At 34.2% G+C, this 19376-nt stretch overlaps 1 protein-coding gene across 2 annotated transcripts in view; it reads left to right on the top strand.

Moving 5' to 3' along the window:
- The window catches only part of LOC129246305 (sodium/potassium-transporting ATPase subunit beta-1-interacting protein), a 59350-nt gene that overhangs the window by 32554 nt on the left and 7420 nt on the right, over positions 1–19376 (top strand). Inside the window, exon 5 of one of the 2 annotated variants that reach the window (XM_054885007.1) lies at positions 9369–10211. In XM_054885007.1, the coding sequence (XP_054740982.1) occupies positions 9369–10211 (843 nt within the window). Of the gene's footprint in view, positions 1–9368; positions 13599–19376 lie in introns of those variants that run through there. The other variant, XM_054885006.1, reaches the window with a different exon arrangement.

The following is a 19376-nucleotide window of genomic DNA, read 5'->3' as shown; positions in this document are numbered from 1 at the left end:
TTGACAAAAAAACTCTACAAAACGATCACACTTTATTAAAAAAATAAAATTCTTTAAAGAATTAGTATAAGACGGTTTATAATTTATTATAATTTATATTTATTATAATAATTTATACAAATGGGTTGTTCGTCAATGATATCTAACAACTGGAGTATTGAAACAGGCGGCCAATGGAGCGTGGAAGAGTCAAAATAAAGATTTCCATCACTCAAAATCATTTTTCTTTATTTAGTAAAAATGTTCTTCAAACATAAAATTGTTGAACTAATTTGGTGCTACCTCGTATAATTGATAAAGTGTGAGCCATTGTCTATTTTTTTATTTTTTATTTTTGTTTTGCAAATAACCCGAGAGCCCCATTCGGAAGAAATGGTGTTCGGCAACCAATATCAGGCTTAAATAAAAAATTAATAATTGGCGCGTACACTTCTGTTAGGTGTTCGGCCGAGCTCCTCCTCCTATTTGTTGATTTTGTTTCACAAATGGAGGAACCTACAGTTTTAAGCCGACTCCGAACGTTAAATAGGTTTTTATGAGCAGATTTTTTTGCCAGGCTCACGCGTTCTAATTAAGCAGAGAGACAAATTAAAGATATCACCTGGTGAGTGATCTTTTTTAATTTTCGAAAATTCATGTATTATTATTAAAATAAACACCAAAGTCGAGATCTGCTACAAACCAAATGCACACTTTATTTAATGGCAGTAAAAAAAGAGAAATAAAATGAAATTTCTTATTCGTATAAAATTATTTTTTTCGTAGTTTTTTACAATTAAATTTATTTAAGAAGTATTTTAATACTTCCTCAATTTATCTACTTATTAATTTTAATATTTATGTAATTAAAAACAACTATCTAATTGTTGACCAAAAAACTTGCTTGTGGGTTTCACTTTTAAAATTATTTGTTTTTAATTTTTTTCCAACAAACATTACTCACCGACTCATACATATGTAATTTTGTAATTTAACAAAAAAAAAAAAAAAAATAATAATAATAGAAAAAAATTAAAAATAATCTTTTTTTTGGGTTTGGTCAGCCAGTAAGCGCTGGAAATGGCATCGCATTGCAATTAAAAATACTTTGGTTATTATATTTCTTTTTTCGACTTGCAAACTCTCAGCGCTTACTTGCTGATCACCCCAAATGCCGCATGCTTTGCTATGTATATAACTTTGTAGAAAGCTAACTAACTCACATTTGCATTTGTATATAACTTTTTCGGCACGTTGTTGGTTTAACTCTCCATCGCCGCTTTAACACAAAGCATGAAGTGGAAATGTACTTTTTATGCTCGATATTTTGTAATTACTCATCCCTTATTAGCTCGTTCTTCGAGCGCGCTGCTTAAAAATGAAAACAAAAAAAGTAAAACTTTACATTAGGGTGGTACACATAAACTCGATGGACTAAAAATTTCTTATAACAACACCACTCACATTTTTCTGTATTAAAAAAAAAGACATCTGGTATGCTGCGTTTGGAAATCGTTATTCAAATTTAATGCTGGCGCAAAGCGAATGAAGTTTCTTAAATTTTTGAGCGTTTTTTTTTTGTCGCAAATTTGATATAAAATAGCAAAAATGAAAGTTTTTCAATGGGCAAACATATTCCTTGACAGAAATTATTAAGCTATAAAATTTAGATGATTATCCCACAAAAAATTATATGAACTTCTTATTTTTTACCGGGTCACTAGGTAAGCCACATTCGTATGGCGGCCGAAAGTAGACCAAATTAAGACTCAAATAACACTTAATAAGCCAGCACTTAACAATAACCTGTCTGAGAGTAACGGAACCAATGCAAACTTGCCCCCAAGGGCTTTAGAAATAGTTACTGTACTCATTCCACTCCATCGTGCAGCCAAATGGTCGGCAGCTAGTGGAGCTCTAAAGCTTCTTAATCCATTTCATCTTAAAGAAGGCAATCTTACAGGGCATGTAAGAATTCTGAGTTTAATCCTGAACACTCTGTGCCTGACGGTCTATGAAAAGATGAAAGAAAACACGAATTCTCCAAGAATTTCAAGGTGGTGACGAACAGTGATTGCTCAGCGTGGAGAAATAATAAAATATCATTAAAACATGGAAGTCGACGGTGCCGGGAAGGAATTGTCGGACCACACTTCAAGAAGACAATTGCCATAGGGACAACGACTTACCTTTTACAGGCGGACGTCCACTCGTTAGAGCTATGTGTCAGAGAATCTCTTCGAAGAGGCACGCATGGTGTCAATATCAACATTCTCTCTGACAGACAAACAGCTCTTAAATCACTAGATATTTTCTAACTTTTTCTGCGTGAGCAGAAACAATGAGACCTAATCAAGTACTGAGGAGCCCAAACAGGCATGCAGCAGTTAAAAAGACTCATTGGTCCAGAAAAATTGGTATAAAGGTAGAGTTAATCCTAAACCTCAGCAGGAATTACATAAAACTTTATGTTGACAAAATTTTATTATAGGACAGTGGAAACTTAGATAGGTGAAATGGTTGGAAATGGAAACTTAATGACCACATGAAAAAATTGGTGTGGTAGAAATTTTTTTTTTATTTAAAAATTGGAAAAGTAATGAATTACAATCACAATGAATTAAAAGCATTAGCGTCTAGGCCATCAGCTTAAGGTAGAAAATTATTCTTATTGACTCCGTAAAGAGGCACAAGGACATGTTCTATGCGACTGCCTAGCAATGGCACGACGCAGACTAAATTACCTACTTATGTGGGTCCCGGGTCACAGTGGCATCAAAGGTAACGAACAGGCCGATAGTAGAGCTAAGGAGGCAACCAAAGAGCCATTGTATATGTTCGAATACACTCATCCAGAAGATATAAAAAAGTTGGTAAGGCGTACCAATTATGAAAGTTCCCTGAACAAATGGAACCAGTACAAACATCACTACAAATCCTTCAATCTCTCGAGATTGAAAAACCAATACCCGTCAAATTCTTCATGCCGGAATATTAAGACCGTTGTTCGTCTGAGAATTGGCCATACAATTTCAACCCACTCGTATTTGCTAAATGGTTTGCCGAAACCCCCGTGCCCGTTTTGTGGATTTAGCGAATTCACCGTATCGCACTTCATGGAATATGTTCAGGAATACAAAATATTAGATCATCGGTGTTTAAAAATATCAAACCATCTGAAATTCTGAAGCAGACAACGGACTATAATATTGGTATCATAAACCAATTCGTTTCTTGCTGTAAATTAAACATTTAAATTCATAGACTTCTAAGTTATCTGGTGTGTATAGTAGTGGTTAACTCCACATACCTTCTATTGTACTATCTTCATCTTCTCTAGTGTAGATATAATATAATATATTTTTATCTCGAATCTAGCGTATAATAAACCTAGTATAATATAATTATTTCCTTTTCTCGTCTTGATATATAGTATTAACCATTTAAAACAATAGCCGAAGGCCTTAGCAGCCAGTGCTTGTTCCTTTTTTTCTTACCTTTAAGTGGAATAATTATTTATAATTATTACTCTTTTCAATAAATAAATACAAATAAAAAATTACCTGCACAATATACTCGTATCTTTTTGGGTCCCAGTGCACATATAGCCATTTGTAACAATGAATAACAGTAAGCTCATAAATACTGGTAAATGACAACATAAAATTACCGGTTGTGTTAGTTTTTTACTTACAGTTTAAAAAAATAATATTATGCTCCAGATTAAGGTTTTATTCTTTGTTAATTTTTGAAGATAAACAGCGCTTTTCCATTAAAAAGACATTAATTTTTCTAGTGATTGTACATATAAAAAATTTGGAAAAAAATGAATGAATTTTTAGGGATTCTTCCAAGTTTGTTTCCGTACGTTTTCTTAAAAATTTCACAGTTTGATCATTTCTGAACACGAACATCGTTTTCTTATTTAAAAAAAAAACGTTTGTTTTTAAACAATATGTTTTTCTAAATTTTTTGTTTTGTAAATTTTTGTTTTTGTAAAAATTGTTTTTTGTAAATTTCTTTTTTGGGGAAAAATTTTTTTTATTGCATAATTTTTTTTTTTTGTGACATTGTTTTTTGAATTTTTTTTAGGAGATTTTTTTTTTGTTTTGAAAAAATACTTGGAAAACATGTTTTGTTTTGTTAAAAAAGTTTTTTGAAAAAAAGTTTTTTGTTTGTAAAGAGTTTTTGTTCAGTAAAATTTTTTGTGGACATTTTTTTTTTTGGAGGAAAAATGTTTTTTTTCATTTTTTTCGAAAACATGTTTTTTTGGATTTTTTTTTTTTTTTGAAAAAATATTTGTCTTTGAAAAAATTTATTTTTAATTTTTAACAATTCCACCGGTTTTGTTTCAGTAAGTTTCCTAAACTATTTCACAGTTGGACCATATCTGAACATGAACATTGCTTTCATATTATTATTAAAAACGAATGTTTTTTTTAACAATATTTTGTTGTAATATTTTTTTTTTTGTAAAACTTTATTGTTGGAAATTAATTTTTGTATATTTTTTTTTTGGGAAACAAATTTTTTTGTATAATTTTTGTTTTTTGTGAAATTGTTTTTTTTTTTGTTTTTTTTGAGAAAATCCTTGTTTTGGAAAAATGTTTTTTGTTTGCAAACAATTTTTGTTCTGTAAAATTTTTATTTTGGAATTTTTTTTTTATTTTGTGGAAAAATGGTTTTTTTCTTATTTTTTAAATGTTTTTTTTTGCAAATGCTTTTTGTTTTGAAAAAATATCTGTTTTTGGAAAATAGGTTTTTTTTGTGTATAAAAGCTTTTTGGAAAAAATTATTTTTAATTTTTAACTATTCCACAGATTTGGTTTCAGTAAGTTTTCTAAACAGTTTCACAGTTTGACCATTTCTGAAGACGAATGTCGTTTTCTTATTATTAAAAAAATGGTTTTTGTAAATAACTTTTGTTTTCTAAATTTTTTTTTGTGAATTTTTGTTTGGAAAACCTGTTTTTTTTGGAATTTTTTTTTTTGTTTTGAAAATTGAAATTTGAAATTTTCTAAACTTGTTTTTTTGTAATTTTATTTTTGAAAAAGCTTTTTTTGTTGTTTTTTGGGAAAAAATGTTTTTTTGGGAAGTTTTTTTTTGAAAAATTTTTTTTTGGGCAAAAAATGCATTTTAAAGTTTTAGCGATTCTATCGATTTGAGTAATAATAAAATTTCACAGTTTGATAATTTCTGAAAATTAAACATCTTTCCCATTTAAGAAAAAATATAGTTTTTTAGCGATTCTATTTGCAATTTTCAAAGTTCTTCATTATAAAGAAACTTCATTGACTTTGCGACACCACTACATATAAAAACCGATTTTAAAAGAAAAATCTTGAACATTCTTTTTCAATATACGAGTAGTCGTAAAAAATCTCTAGTACTTCGAATTATTGTGAACCACCCGAAATCTGTATGTACATGATTTATATGATTTATAAATATTTTATTTGAAATGCATGTTGTACTAATCTAACCGCAAACTCACTAATCCATATTCACCCATCAATCGTTACGAGTATCTTGAATTATTTTAGTCGTGTTCCATAGCCAGAGCATCTTAAATTCTCTAGGCATACATATGCATGTATGTTTGTATGTACATATATATATTCATATGTATTTTTTTAATTAAGTTTGTATGTTGAGCTGGTATGATTTTTGATACTGTTTTAACAGTAAATAAAATCCAGATCCCTTGTGACATTTTCTCAATTCATTCTATTTATCATCATTTCTTCGTTTGCTCACTTTTCAAGCATTTTGCCTTAATTGAAACTCATTCATTTCTCTCAAAACTGAAGCAATGCATTCATAGTCTCTTATATTTTCGGTGTAAAAATATTTATCTCAAATCCATTGTTTGTATGTCATCTACTTTTTCGATGTGCCCAGCAAAGGCAGTACATGTATACATATGTATGTACATAATATGTGTATTTATATGTATGTGTAAAAGAACTTATTTGTTAATACATTTTGTGTTCAATGTCATCAATGCTGATGTGCTTTTTAGTGTGAATTTTATATAGGATAATTTTTTTTTCTTTAAATAAAAAATCTTATCGCTGTGTGGTCAGTTTGATTATCGATTTTTTATGTAAAACTTGCATATTTAAAATAAATTCAATGATTGCGAAAGAAGATACAGCAGTCTGCAAACCTCCTCATATAAACTTTGTCGTGTGCTGGGCTTTAAAGTATTTAAAAAAAAATGTAGTGTGAATAAGATTTGCAATATCAAAAAAAAAGCAATATCAATCAAAAATTTAAAAAAATTTCGCAAAACATAAAAATAAAAAAAAAAAATACAAACTGAGCACAGTCTAGCATCGCACTATAACTGCAAACCGAATGGTATCATCACTTCTATGATTCCAGATTCTGCTGACTTGGATTCAGCAGTTTCTAATTTGGTTGAATTTAAGTTGCTTAAAATCATTTATTGAGGGCTTTTTTCGTAAAATTTTCTGCCTATTAATCCTAAACGCCAGCATGGTGAACTAACTCGGGCAACATTCGTCCATTCTGAATTCTTGTAGGTAGGTAGGTGAAATGGTTGTCCCATGGAAGTCCCACTCTGACACTCATCAAATAGCACTAAAGCGACGCTTTGATGTCTTTGTGAGACCTCCAACAGGCAGATATCTATAGCCAGCCAGGGCTGCTGATGTAATGGAGAAGATTTTTGGGATTTAGGTTGCCGCACTGCCCGAGGTTGTCGAAGAAGGGAGGACCTAGTGCCTTTAATCGTCTAGCTGCCAAACTCGGACGTTTAAAGAGAATCTGCTCAACAGCCTCCTTCTCTGAAATGATAAACTTAGTTTTTCCGCGTGTGATCAGCAATTTAATTTTCCCCTATTTTCCTATGTCTGGAACCCAGATCGAAGAAATGTTACCTGCAAGTCCAAGAGATTTGATCTCCTCTTTAAGGGTGTCGACTAATTTGGATCTGAACCATGGCGTCGTCAGTGCCTTGATCGCAGCTTAACTATCGAAAAAAAAAATGTTAATAATATCTTCCTAGCTCCCGCGTTCCCTAAGCATTTTACATTCCTGCAGGATTGCAAAGCCTTCTGCCTGAAAAACACTAGCAGTATTCGGAAATTTGAAGAAAATATATTAGATAAATGGGCGCCGGTTAGCATGAGAAAAAACGACTGACGTGCTTTATTAAATTGTGCTAAAATCGAGTAAGCGGTTATCGCGCCAATTAAAAAAATTACGAAAAAGAAGATAAATGTACTTATTTAGAGAAACCCACTGCTCCGATTTCCTTTGCCATCTTGGAGCCGTCAGTGGGGACGAAGGTACCAGCTTCGGTACAGCTTTCCTGCCTACTTTGAAATATTGCTCTAGCACGGCCCTCAAACTCCAGTTTGCGGATAGAGATATCTGTCCGAAGTTCAGAGAAATGCGGGGTTAACTGCTAAAAAGGCTAGCATGTGCCCTGAGAGATTACCACTAGAGGCCAACCTTCTTTAGCCTCATTGCACTTCGAGTAGCGCTGGAAATAAGGTGAAGATAACGTAAAATTTTTGTTCTCGCTCATTGCTCTGTGAAAATCGTATTCTAGGGATCAAAATAAGAAACTTTGCCGAAGGAACCATACCTCTATAACGAATTCTGATGTCCCCCAATTTGGCTCGAACGAAAAATCCCACTTTGACCCATTTAGAGTGCTCCAATCGAGTCCAAATGTATGACCGACCCCCACTAACTTTGGACGGCCGATCCACCCATGCCAGTGGCACACCCCCTGGAACTCCCCTGGGGGGTTCCCCATACAATCATTTCAAAACATCACCATTTTTGACCTTTACATGAGAAAAGAAACTAAAAAGTTCGACCCAAATTGGGGGACATCAGAATTCATTTTAGAGATATGGTTCCTTCGGCAAAGTTTCTTATTTCGATCCCTAGAATATGATTTTCACAAAGCAATGGGCGATTTTTTTGCCTCCCCACAAACCGACCGCCCTAGTAGTCACACAGCAACTCATTCGGGCAGGGTGGCCGTCATCAAATTCTTGTTATTTTTTGTTGTTTTTATGTGCCCAATTTTTTGAGTGCCTGAAGATTCGTTTTTGATGGACTAAATAAAGGGTGGTTAAATTTCAAAGGCCGAATGTGAACCACACCTAAAAGTCAACGACACCGATGGACTCCTTTCTTTGGGGTTATTTAAAAGGAAAGGTGTACGTCGATAAGCCAGCACCAAGCTAAAGGATGAGATAATTCGGCACATTTACGGAATAGAACCTCAATTATGCCTCAGCGTCATCGAAAATTTGGACCATCGGATGGAGGTGTGCCGCCGAGGCCGCGGCCAATATTATATCATAATAAAGAGAAATGACAATAATTTCCTAAAAAAGTTGTATTTTATTCAAAATCAACACCGGCCCTTGAAACTTAACCACCCTTTATTTGAACTTTCTAAAGCAAAAAGGCTTTTGGAAGTCTGGAATTACCTATCTTAAGACAACCATTTTTAGGAAAACCAAATTTTTGTTTATTTTGTGATCAAAATTTTCACAACTAACCCAAAACTCATTACCCTGGGAGTAGAGGCTGTTGCGCTCCATACAAGCACAATCAGCCAACACTATTTGGAGGTTTCAAAAGTCTGCTGGTATCTTTTCTTAGAATCCTAATACTCAATATCATCATTACTTTGCAAGCATTTAGCGAATCTTGTCGCTTTGTGTTTTTTTAGTTTTTTTTTTTTGAGTATAAAAAATGTGTTGTATCAATGGATATATTTGAAGAAAAATCATCTGCATAAACTTTATAATTATTAAACTCATTTGTATTATTTCCCAAACGCAAATTTATCAATTGTATGTGTGTATTTGTAACTATGTACGTATGTATGTTGTATCTATTGAATGCCCCTTATGCATATCTTCATGTACCAATTTTTATGTGTGTAAAGTATTTATAAGCATCATTATATCGACTATACTACATCTTAAAACACATTGCCACATATTCACAAACATTTCAGAAAACAACAACAAGAAAAACATTTTTTTAATCACACAAAACTAAACAAAAATCATCAAAATTTTAAATTATTATTTTTATTTTGTTGTGCAAGCCCACAAATAAAATTTACGGAAAAAAAGTATACATATTTTGTAAATGATAATTAGGAAATAATCAAAATTTTTGGCAAAACAAGCGAAAAACTAATTTGAAAATTTCGCAAATAATGAAAAACAAAATTAAAAAAAGAAGAAACAAAAAGTAATTATAAAAATATTAAAATTAATATATTTTAAATGAGCATAAATTTGAAAAAAAATAATGATAATAATAATCAGTTCAATTGCCAACAACAAGCCAATCTACAACAATTATAATTCTCTGGTTTACAGTCGATTTCGTGAATGGCGACGCCAAGAGTCCCCAGCACACGGTGGTCCATCCAATGTACGTGAGCTACAGCAGCATACCGACCTCGGCAAGCGCTAGCGCCACATTGCTCTCAAACAAGCATCACAACAATCACCAAGCACTTAGTAACAATAACAACCACCACCAAATTCATCCGCAACAACAGCAACTGCAACTGCAGCAGCAACTCCATCATCAGCAACCAAATAATTTTAACAGTAACACATTTCTAATACACACGAACAGCATCAGCAACAACAGCCATAGCCATAGCCATAGCCGTAGTCATAGTCATAATCATAGTCAGAGCAATAGTCGCAGTCGCAGCCGCAGCAATAGCCAAAGTGGCGGCATTGCCGGTAGCGGCGCGACTAGAAAGGGTCGTGGCGGCGGCGGCGGCGGCGGTGATGGCAACAGCAACTCGCTTAGTGCAAGCAAGAATAGCACATTAACTCGAATACTTTACAGTCCGAAGAGTAGTAATAAAATCGGCTCATCCACAGGCAATACGATTCAGCCGACAGATATGTTACAGCGGCAACAATCGCTGCCACAAACGCATACCACCACAATGTCGCAAGGCGCGCAGCATTATTACGATGATAGCACTGCGAAAGCGGATCAGCTGTATACGAACAGCAATCGACGACAGTTCTTGAATGGTACAACATATCAGCAGCAACAGCAACAACAACAACAACATGTTGGCACGCCGAACTCCTCATCGCACGACAACACCACTTCGTCGCTCTCTTACGCCTCGTTACAGAATTCCAATTTGAATTTGACGCAAAGCTTACGCGGTGTCGGTGGTGGACCAAGTGGTGGGTTTGGCTATACGGGCTCGGGGGGAGGTAGTGTTAGTGGTGGCGGTGGCGTCATGAGTATGGGTGGTGGTGTAGGTTCAAGCTCTGGTGGCGGTGTGGGTGGTTTAGGTCGTGGCGGCGGCGGCAGTGCCATGACAGCTGCCTCGTCACAAGCGACGCTCAGTCCGCTCAGCAATAGCCAGTTCAGCCTCAGCAATAGCCTCAACAATAACTATAGTAATCATAGTGGCAGTAACAACAACAGCAACAACAACAACACTAATAACAACATCAATGTGTTAAACAACCATACTAACTATATGAATAACAATAACGGCAGCGTGGGCAGCGGTGTTGGGGGCGGTCACTTTGCGCGCATCCACGCCAAACCCAAGCCCCCTAAGTCGACCAGCTACAGTAGCTTCATTAACAATGGCAGCGCTGCAAATCTCACTGGCGGTGGCGGTTCCATGACTAATGTCCATCGTCCCGATATCAAGTACACGCAGATGTCCAATGAACGTTTGTCGCGTAACTTGGAAGAGGGCTTGGAGGATGACAATTTCTCGTTGCAAAACTTCAAAACCGACGATGGCATCACATACGTGCCGTTTCAAAAGCCAACGCCGGGTGCGCTTTTCGTTGGCCAGAATAACAATCCCTCGTATGTGTCGCTGAATTCATATGCTGGCACACAAATGTCGCCCAACAACAATGCTAGTCCAAACACGATTAACAATAATGCGTTGCCGCAATTTACGCGCAGCATTTCACAATTGGCGCCACCACCGCCGACGCCACCGTCTCTCCCAGAGAGCGGTGAGATACTTTTGGAGCGTGGCGCAGTTCTGCAACCCGCCTACAACTATCAGCCACATCCCCAACAGCAAATGCTGATGATGCAGGCGTCGGGTCCAACGCACATGCAAACGCAGCCACCACGCGGCATGCAGTCGCAGCAACAGTCACAACCACAGCCACTACTAAATCCTGCCAATCGTTTTCTGTATCAGCAGAATGGTTTACCATTCCATCCAGCCTACAATAAGCCCATTCCAGTGCCACCACCGGTGCCCACACATACGTCGCCGCCCATGCCTACATCATCTTATCACCACATGAGCCCAGCCGTCAAACAACCGCCACGCCCTACAAACATTCCATTACCCACCATTCCGCCGCATTCATTCGATACACCCATTTCACCCTCGGAGGTTACACCACCACCACCTCCTGCGCCACGTCCACACATTTTTCAACCGCGTTCGGGCCATGCGCCCTACCCTGATCTCTCACCCGAAGTGACTGAGAAGTATGCCATGCCCACACAATATGTACCGCGTTCACCGGTTGCTTCGCGTATTGCGCGTCGCCAGCGTCAGCAACAGCAACCCTCGCATAATTACCATCATCAACCAGCACAGCCGGCGACGCATCACGTGAATACATCAGCAAATTTCTGTGATCAAGTGCGTGATGCGCCGCCTGGCTATATAGTGGACGCGGGCTTCAGCATTGTGCGCGCCAAAAGTTACGATCGATTAGCCTCTGTGTCGTCGTCGTCGGGTTCGGTGCGACGAGAGGCGAAAGGTCAGGCTCACCAACAACAGGCCCAACAGGTGCAAGTAAATGCCGAAGCGGCGCCGCATGTAAATCGGCGTAGCGGCCGACGTGATGCCGCTGGTCGTGCGCGTCCACGCTCCTATTGCAATTCGATGTCTGGTGGTGAGGGTGTAATACGCGGTAGCTTGGTCTATGAGCGCGATTTTGCGGTCGAGAGTGCTGCTGGTGGTGGTAGTGGCATAGATGAGGGCTGTGGAAATGTTGGCGGTGATCAGTTGGCATAGGCAGAGGCCGGTAAAGTGAGTAGTACAGTGTTGGAGGCGCAAAAGTTGCGTAATCTCAACGATCGTACGCGGTATTGAGGTAGTTTTTCGAAGCAGGAATTCAAGAAGCGAGACATTTTTTAGGCAGTGAAGTCTTAATTGTGGCAGTTCATTGTTATGAAGGCGAGAGGAATAGCTAGAACGAGTTTGCGTGTTATATTCCGCATACCTTACTCGAAAAATAAATAAATAAAAAATAATTGTAGACTGCGTAGAGAGTTGGGTGATAGGAAAGTGATTGAAACGAACAAAAATTCAGACTAAAATATTTTTAAGTAATACAGATCGGCTTAATAAATGTGAGATGGCTCTTTTTTCTTTAGAACTTTCTCTTAAACAGAAGCTCTCGATAGCACGATCCAAGCGAACTTTATAGATAGAACATAGAGAAAACTCCAGCATACTATGCAATAATATATCTCATTGGTTTGAGTGGAACTCGTTTCACAGTTCACGACCAAATCTGTAATTTGTCATAATCGGACTTTTAGCATGGAAAAGTTTTCGTTTCAAAATGCTTAGTTAGTTTTATTACTCGAGCGAAAGTTTCATGAAAAGACTTTTCAATTTTCAAAACCGTTATATATTGCACTTACTGCCTCTCCAAAGTCATTGAGAACCGCCACTATTTCCGTTACAGTATTAACCCTTCAAGTAGCATTCAGTTCATTTTGGTGTTTTATCACTTCTCACTCGAATCATTGCCATTTCAAACATTTCACTGTTCATTTTTTATTGCATCTTTCAGCTCATACGCATACGCTCGCTCTCATTTCCAAGTCATTCCGTTCTTATTATTTATACTTTTTTTTCGATTTTATTTTTATTTCAACTATTAATTTCCATTTTTTAGACTCGTAGACTATGATTGCTGAATTGACATAACTCATATGCGGAAAAGTGGTGGTTAACTGGTTGTTGAAGCTTCTCTCAAACTCCTCTCTCTCTCAGATGCTTCTTCGCGCGCGTCTCTTCCTCGCAAAATCTCATTCATGCTCTCAAACATATACGCTCTCTTTTAAATCGAACAATTAGCTCGGCTGCGCTCTCTGCCATTTGCGCTGCCCTCAACAAAATGTTGCACGGGCTGATGTTGCTGTTGCTACTAATGCGATGTTGCTGCAATATATTGCTAAGTGAAAACAAATTACTATGCCAAGTGGCTAGAACGAAGTATGTAAATGTTATGCAAATTCAAAAGAAATTTGAAAATTGTTATACAATTTTGTTTTATGGCATGACGATGATGATTGCAATGAATGCAAGGAAAAAACTGAAAATTCATGTTGTGTACTAAAAATGTGTTAATCAAAAAAACCAACAAAAAATGTTAAAAAATATTTGGTGTTGTTACTTTGTGTCTTAGAATTTATGTTGTTAACCTGCATACGAACACACAAGCACATATATACATATACACTAGTTTGTATTGTAAATTGACGATGTAAATTACTATATTATTTAACGAAACATACACACATACTTATCTACTTATTTGTATGTATATGTACATAATATATACTATATAAAATAACTTAGTTCTTATAACAATACTGCAATGGGTATTTGATTTAATTTGAACGAACTTCAAGCTGATGGCAATAATATTTGCTTGGAAAGCTCACAAAGCTGGAGCCACAAATCACAATTATAATAGAAAGTAGCTTAGATTAATACACAATTTGAGGTGTTAAGCGCAAACGACGGTGTTAGCAACATGTGTACAGAAGTGCTATGTTGCGAGCGCTGAAAAGGTGGAAGAAATGTAGAGAAGTGGGTGTAGGCACAGTAACATGTGTACAGAAGTGCTATGTTGCGAGCCCTGAAAAGGTGGAAACATGTTCTTAGAGAAGTGGTGGTACAGAAGTAAGGAGTGGTAACAGAAGTAGGGAGTTAGACACTAAAGTATGAACGTATCTTTGGAACGAGATTAATTAAATAAATAATGAAATATTTTATAAGTAAAACGTTTTTGATAGCCAGTGAAATTCCAGTGGCGCATTAATAGCTTTTATTCAGATTAGAAAATCGATTGAGAGAAAAATACGTAAAACGAAAAGAGTAAATATTTTGGGAGAGAAATAAAAACAAATTGTTAAAACCAAGCGAACGAGGATATTTTACAAAACCAGTAATAAATGAAGACACAGAGTAGACAGAGACTGAGTAGAAAGAGATAGCGACGATGCAGACACAGATGGACAAAGATAAAGATAAAGGTAAAGATAAAGATAAAAATAAAGATAAAGGTAAAGAAAAAGATAAAAATAAAGACAAAGATAAAGTTAAAGGTAAAGATAAAGATAAAGATAAAGATAAAGATAAAGATAAAGATAAAGATAAAGATAAAGATAAAGATAAAGATAAAGATAAAGATAAAGGTAAAGGTAAAGATAAAGATAAAGATAAAGATAAAGATAAAGATAAAGATAAAGATAAAGATAAAGATAAAGATAAAGATAAAGATAAAGATAAAGATAAAGATAAAGATAAAGATAAAGATAAAGATAAAGATAAAGATAAAGATAAAGATAAAGATAAAGATAAAGATAAAGATAAAGATAAAGATAATGATAAAGATAAAGATAAAGATAAAGATAAAGATAAAGATAAAGATAAAGATAAAGATAAAGATAAAGATAAAGATAAAGATAAAGATAAAGATAAAGATAAAGATAAAGATAAAGATAAAGATAAAGATAAAGATAAAGATAAAGATAAAGATAAAGATAAAGATAAAGATAAAGATAAAGATAAAGATAAAGATAAAGGTAAAGGTAAAGGTAAAGATAAAGATAAAGATAAAGATAAAGATAAAGATAAAGATAAAGATAAATATAAAGATAAAGATAAAGATAAAGATAAAGATAAAGATAAAGATAAAGCGAAAGATAAAAATATTGATAAAGGTAAATGTAAAGATAAAGAAAAAGAAAGATAAAGATAAAGAAAGATAAAGATAATGATAAAGATAGAGATAAAAATAAAAATAAAGATAAATTTAACGTAAAGATAAAGATAAAAATAAAGATAAAGATAAAGGTACAGTTAAATATAAAGATAAAGAAATATACCTAAAGGAATAGAGCTAAAAAACAGTTACATATACAGACATAGAGACAGATACAAATATATACACAGCTAAGGGTATATACTGATAAACATACTTATGTAGGTCCAGATATATACAGTGACCGACAAAAGTCTACATACACTCCCCATTTCCACCGGATTGAAAGTTCAAAAACTTTACTAAAAAATGTGTTTACACAGTTTTATTTGAAAGCTTTTTCTAATCATTATAAACTTAAAAAAATTATACATTAACATAAAATAGCAAAGCTATGGCAAAAAAAACCTAGAACCAAATATCGTACTCCAGTGTGAAAAACTTCACTTAACTCTAATTAATATTGATTCTTAGTATTAAGTTGGTCCACCATTAGCAACATTTACAGCTTGAAGCCGTCGTGGCATCGAGGTGACTAAATTTATTAGCCCTGCAGAAGATATATTGTTCCAAGCTTCTATTAGTCGTTCTTTGAATACTGAAGCGTTTGAAATTGGATTTTTTCTAATTTTTCGATGTAGAATTTCTCAAACATGTTCAATAATATTCAAATCTGGGCTTTGGGGGGTGTATTTAATTCCCTTGGAGCATGGTAAAGCAGCCAATCCTTCACAATGTGTGCTGTATGCTTTGGATCGTTATCCTGTTGAAAGACCCAACCTGGACCAAGGTCCAAATCATCAACCGAAGATTTCAGATTGATTTCCAATAGTGATTTGTATTTATAACGATCCATATTACCTTCAATAAATACTAATCTTTCAACTCCAAATGCAGCAACAGCTCGCCAAACCATTACATTGCCGCCACCATACTTCACTGTTGATACCAAATTCTTCAGACTCAGTGCAGTATTTTTTTTCCTCCACACTTTTGCTCTTCTATCGCTACCGAATATATTAAACTTTGACTCATTTGTAAACAAAACTTTTTGCCAAAAATCCATACCCTTTTCCCTGTGTGCTTTGGCGAACTCCAGGCGAAGTTTACCGTTTTTTTCAGACATAAGAGGCTTTTTTCGTGGTGTTCTACTATAAAATCCGTTGTTGTTCAGAGCTTGAATTGTTCTTGGATCAACACACTTGATGGATGAGCTTGCAATTTCGGAGCAGAAACTTTTGAATTTTTGTTCACTTCTTTTAGAATGAAGCTGACGTCTCTGCGAGATAGTTTGCTCGGGTTTTGTCTGCACTGCACGGTTTATTGTCGGTGGAACCACTATTTTTAAAGTTTTTTACAATGGTTCGGACTGTTGTACGACTTAAGTTTAAGATTTTTGAAATTTCGACATCTGATTTTTTTTCTTTCCTGTGCCAAATAACTAAATTTCTTACCTCAACTGATATTTCTTTTCGAGGTGCCATTGTAGATGCTTAAGTATTAAAATTGCAACTGAAATCAATATTAGCAAAACAACAAACATAAGAAAAGGAAAGAAATAGACAAACGGTATTTTACTGTTATCACAACATAGGATATCAGAATACAAACTAGGAAACCGGTTCTGTAGGTACACTTTTGTCAACGCTATTTTTGCGTTTTTTTAACACAACTGTGTTGTTTTATGTTAAAGAATGGATTTGTTTTAGTTAAGTCGATTAGAAAAAGATTTCAAATGCAATTGCATAAACACATTTTGAAGCAAAGTGTTTGTACTTTGTAAACAACGAAAGGGAGTATGTAGACTTCTGTCGGACACTGTAAGTAGATGAGGGTACAGATAGGCACAGAAATGTAAATAAATACATATGCAATCAGCGATGCAGAGATAAATTATAATGAAACATTTATTACACGTTTCCTTAATCCTTTTTGTGCAAAAAATTTTCTCTGAATGATAACAAAGTAAATTTATGTGCCTGTCTCTTTCACGTTGCAATTTAGAGTTGCAAGCTGAGTGTTTAATAGTGAAAAGTTAGACCTTTGAGCTGCACGCCCACTTTGGAGTACCGTTTGGAAATACTTATTAAATTTTTTTTTTAATTTAACTATTCACTTTGCGTCTCAAAGCAGTCACTCTGATTGTGTAACGCAAAAATACCTATAAATGGCGTTCAATCTACTTTAGTATAAAAATTTGATAGATATTTTTTTTTTTTTTAACTTTATATAAGTAAATAAATGTTTAATCAAATTTTGTTTTTAACAAATTTCGATCTCAGTTGGAAAAAATAGAAAATTGTAAAACACTGTGCTGCCATTTTGAAACTTAGTTTCTGCAAAGCGATCATTCTGTATAACCTAAAAAATTTCTATGGCCATATTTTTTATAAAGTTACATAGGTTTTTGAGCGTTCACAAATTTGTTTACGTTTCTTTCTTTAAAAATTTAATATTAAAATTAACAATATTAAAAAAAAAAATACAAACATTTACATACAAATACTCAAAATCGGTTTTTAGGTTAGCATTTTTCGACGGACTTGGGAATCGCAAAAGTTATTGGTGTAGTTATGTCGCAACAAGAATAATAATAAAGATTGCCTTGTAGTTGAAGCGTAGATATGTATGTATTTATTAAAAAATAAACGTAATTATAAACGAAAAAAAGAAAAAAAAGTTATAAAAGCAATGCGCCGAGCCCACTCACCCGATTGCTCTCGTACGCGTGAAACGAGCGTAAAGCGAGTTGAAATTTATTTTTTATTAAAAGTTTTTTGAGCATTTAACTAAGAAAAATATATTGAAAAAAGAAGAAAAAAAAACACTAATCGATGTTCTTTTAATTTCAACTGTGATATATAAACGAGAGTTGGAGTATATGAAACCTAATATAGATGAGAAGAAAGCAACAAGAAATATTTTGGTAGTAAAGTGATAAAGAGAGATAGAAGAACCGATGGGAAAGTTTACAAATATTTTGCATAGAAAGCAATTTATACTTTCATTTACCTATGACTGTATAGCAGACTATATTAAAACGCTATATAAAATGGGAAAAAGTAGAAATGAAATGCGTTTAGCTAACCTAGCCATGTAATGCTGTGTGCACACTTGGCAGTAATGTGGCAGAAAGGGCGAGACTTTGAAAATCGTATATGAATGGCAAAAAACGTGGTAATAAAAGAAAATACTTCGAAATATTTTAGCGAAATTTTAACGTAAAGCCACAACTTCACCCAGTGTGAACACAGCTTTATGTTGTGGGGAGTATCAAAATTGAATGCAGGCAATGCAAGAAAGAAAGCCGTTAAGCGCAGTAAATGAGAATCAAAATTTTATATTTACAAAATTCACACTGTGTATAACTACTACGTAAAAAAATAAAAAAAAAATAAAAAATGTTTTCAAACTAAATTTATTAAAAAACTGAAATGTTGATTTAAAATAATAATAATAATTTGTAGTTGCCTTTTTGCATAACAATAATTGTAATTGCACGTAATTAAAACTTAAAGAAAATAAGTAAAATTAACAAATTAAGAAATAAACTAAGAATTAATAAATAAAGCAATTAAAGAAAAAATTTAAAAAAATCAGAATTAAAATAAAAAAAAAAACAAAAAAAAGCAAGAAATATTGAACTACAACTGCTCTAAAAACTAGCATCAATCCTCAAACATTTTTTGGTGTGTGGTTGCAACCCACACTTACACACACACACACACACACACTTTGCGCCACTAACACTAGGGTGTGGCGGTCCAGTGTGTGATCATACAGCAGCATTTTCTCTGACAAAAAAAAACTAAGAACTAAAAAAATAAATTTCATTAAAAATTATACTAAACGAAAAACTTTAAAATGTAGAGAAGTCTTGCAACACAACCAAAATAAATAGACTCATAAATGCCCACATACATAGACGATACGTTTTTATAATTAAGCTTACCTACCAACACTTACACAAAACTAGTTAAAAGAATTTTAAATTGCTAAACGTAAACTGAAAAACGAACTCACTACTAAATGTTGTTGTAACTACATAAAACTCAAAGCAAAATGAATGCAGAACTTGAACTTAAAAAATTAAGCATACAAAAATTTAAAAAATAAGCTGAATATCCAGCGTACAAACAAAGAAATAAATAAACTGAAATCAGAAAGAATAAGTAAGAAATGATGTTGCAAATAAATGTTTTTCTTTTTTCAAACTATATGCGAAAAAAAAAAATTGTAATTATTGGAAATTATTTATGTACTTTCTAAGCGGTTAGGGGTAGTCAGAAGCCCGCAAAAATGATGATTTTCAATAATTTTTGAAGCGAAACTTCTTAGGCGTCGATG

The sequence above is a fragment of the Anastrepha obliqua genome, chromosome 4, assembly GCF_027943255.1.
Source record: "Anastrepha obliqua isolate idAnaObli1 chromosome 4, idAnaObli1_1.0, whole genome shotgun sequence".
Taxonomy (NCBI): Eukaryota; Metazoa; Arthropoda; class Insecta; order Diptera; family Tephritidae; genus Anastrepha; species Anastrepha obliqua.
The sequence above is the reverse complement of the archived record's forward strand: the minus strand, read 5'-3'. Positions and strand labels throughout refer to the sequence as shown.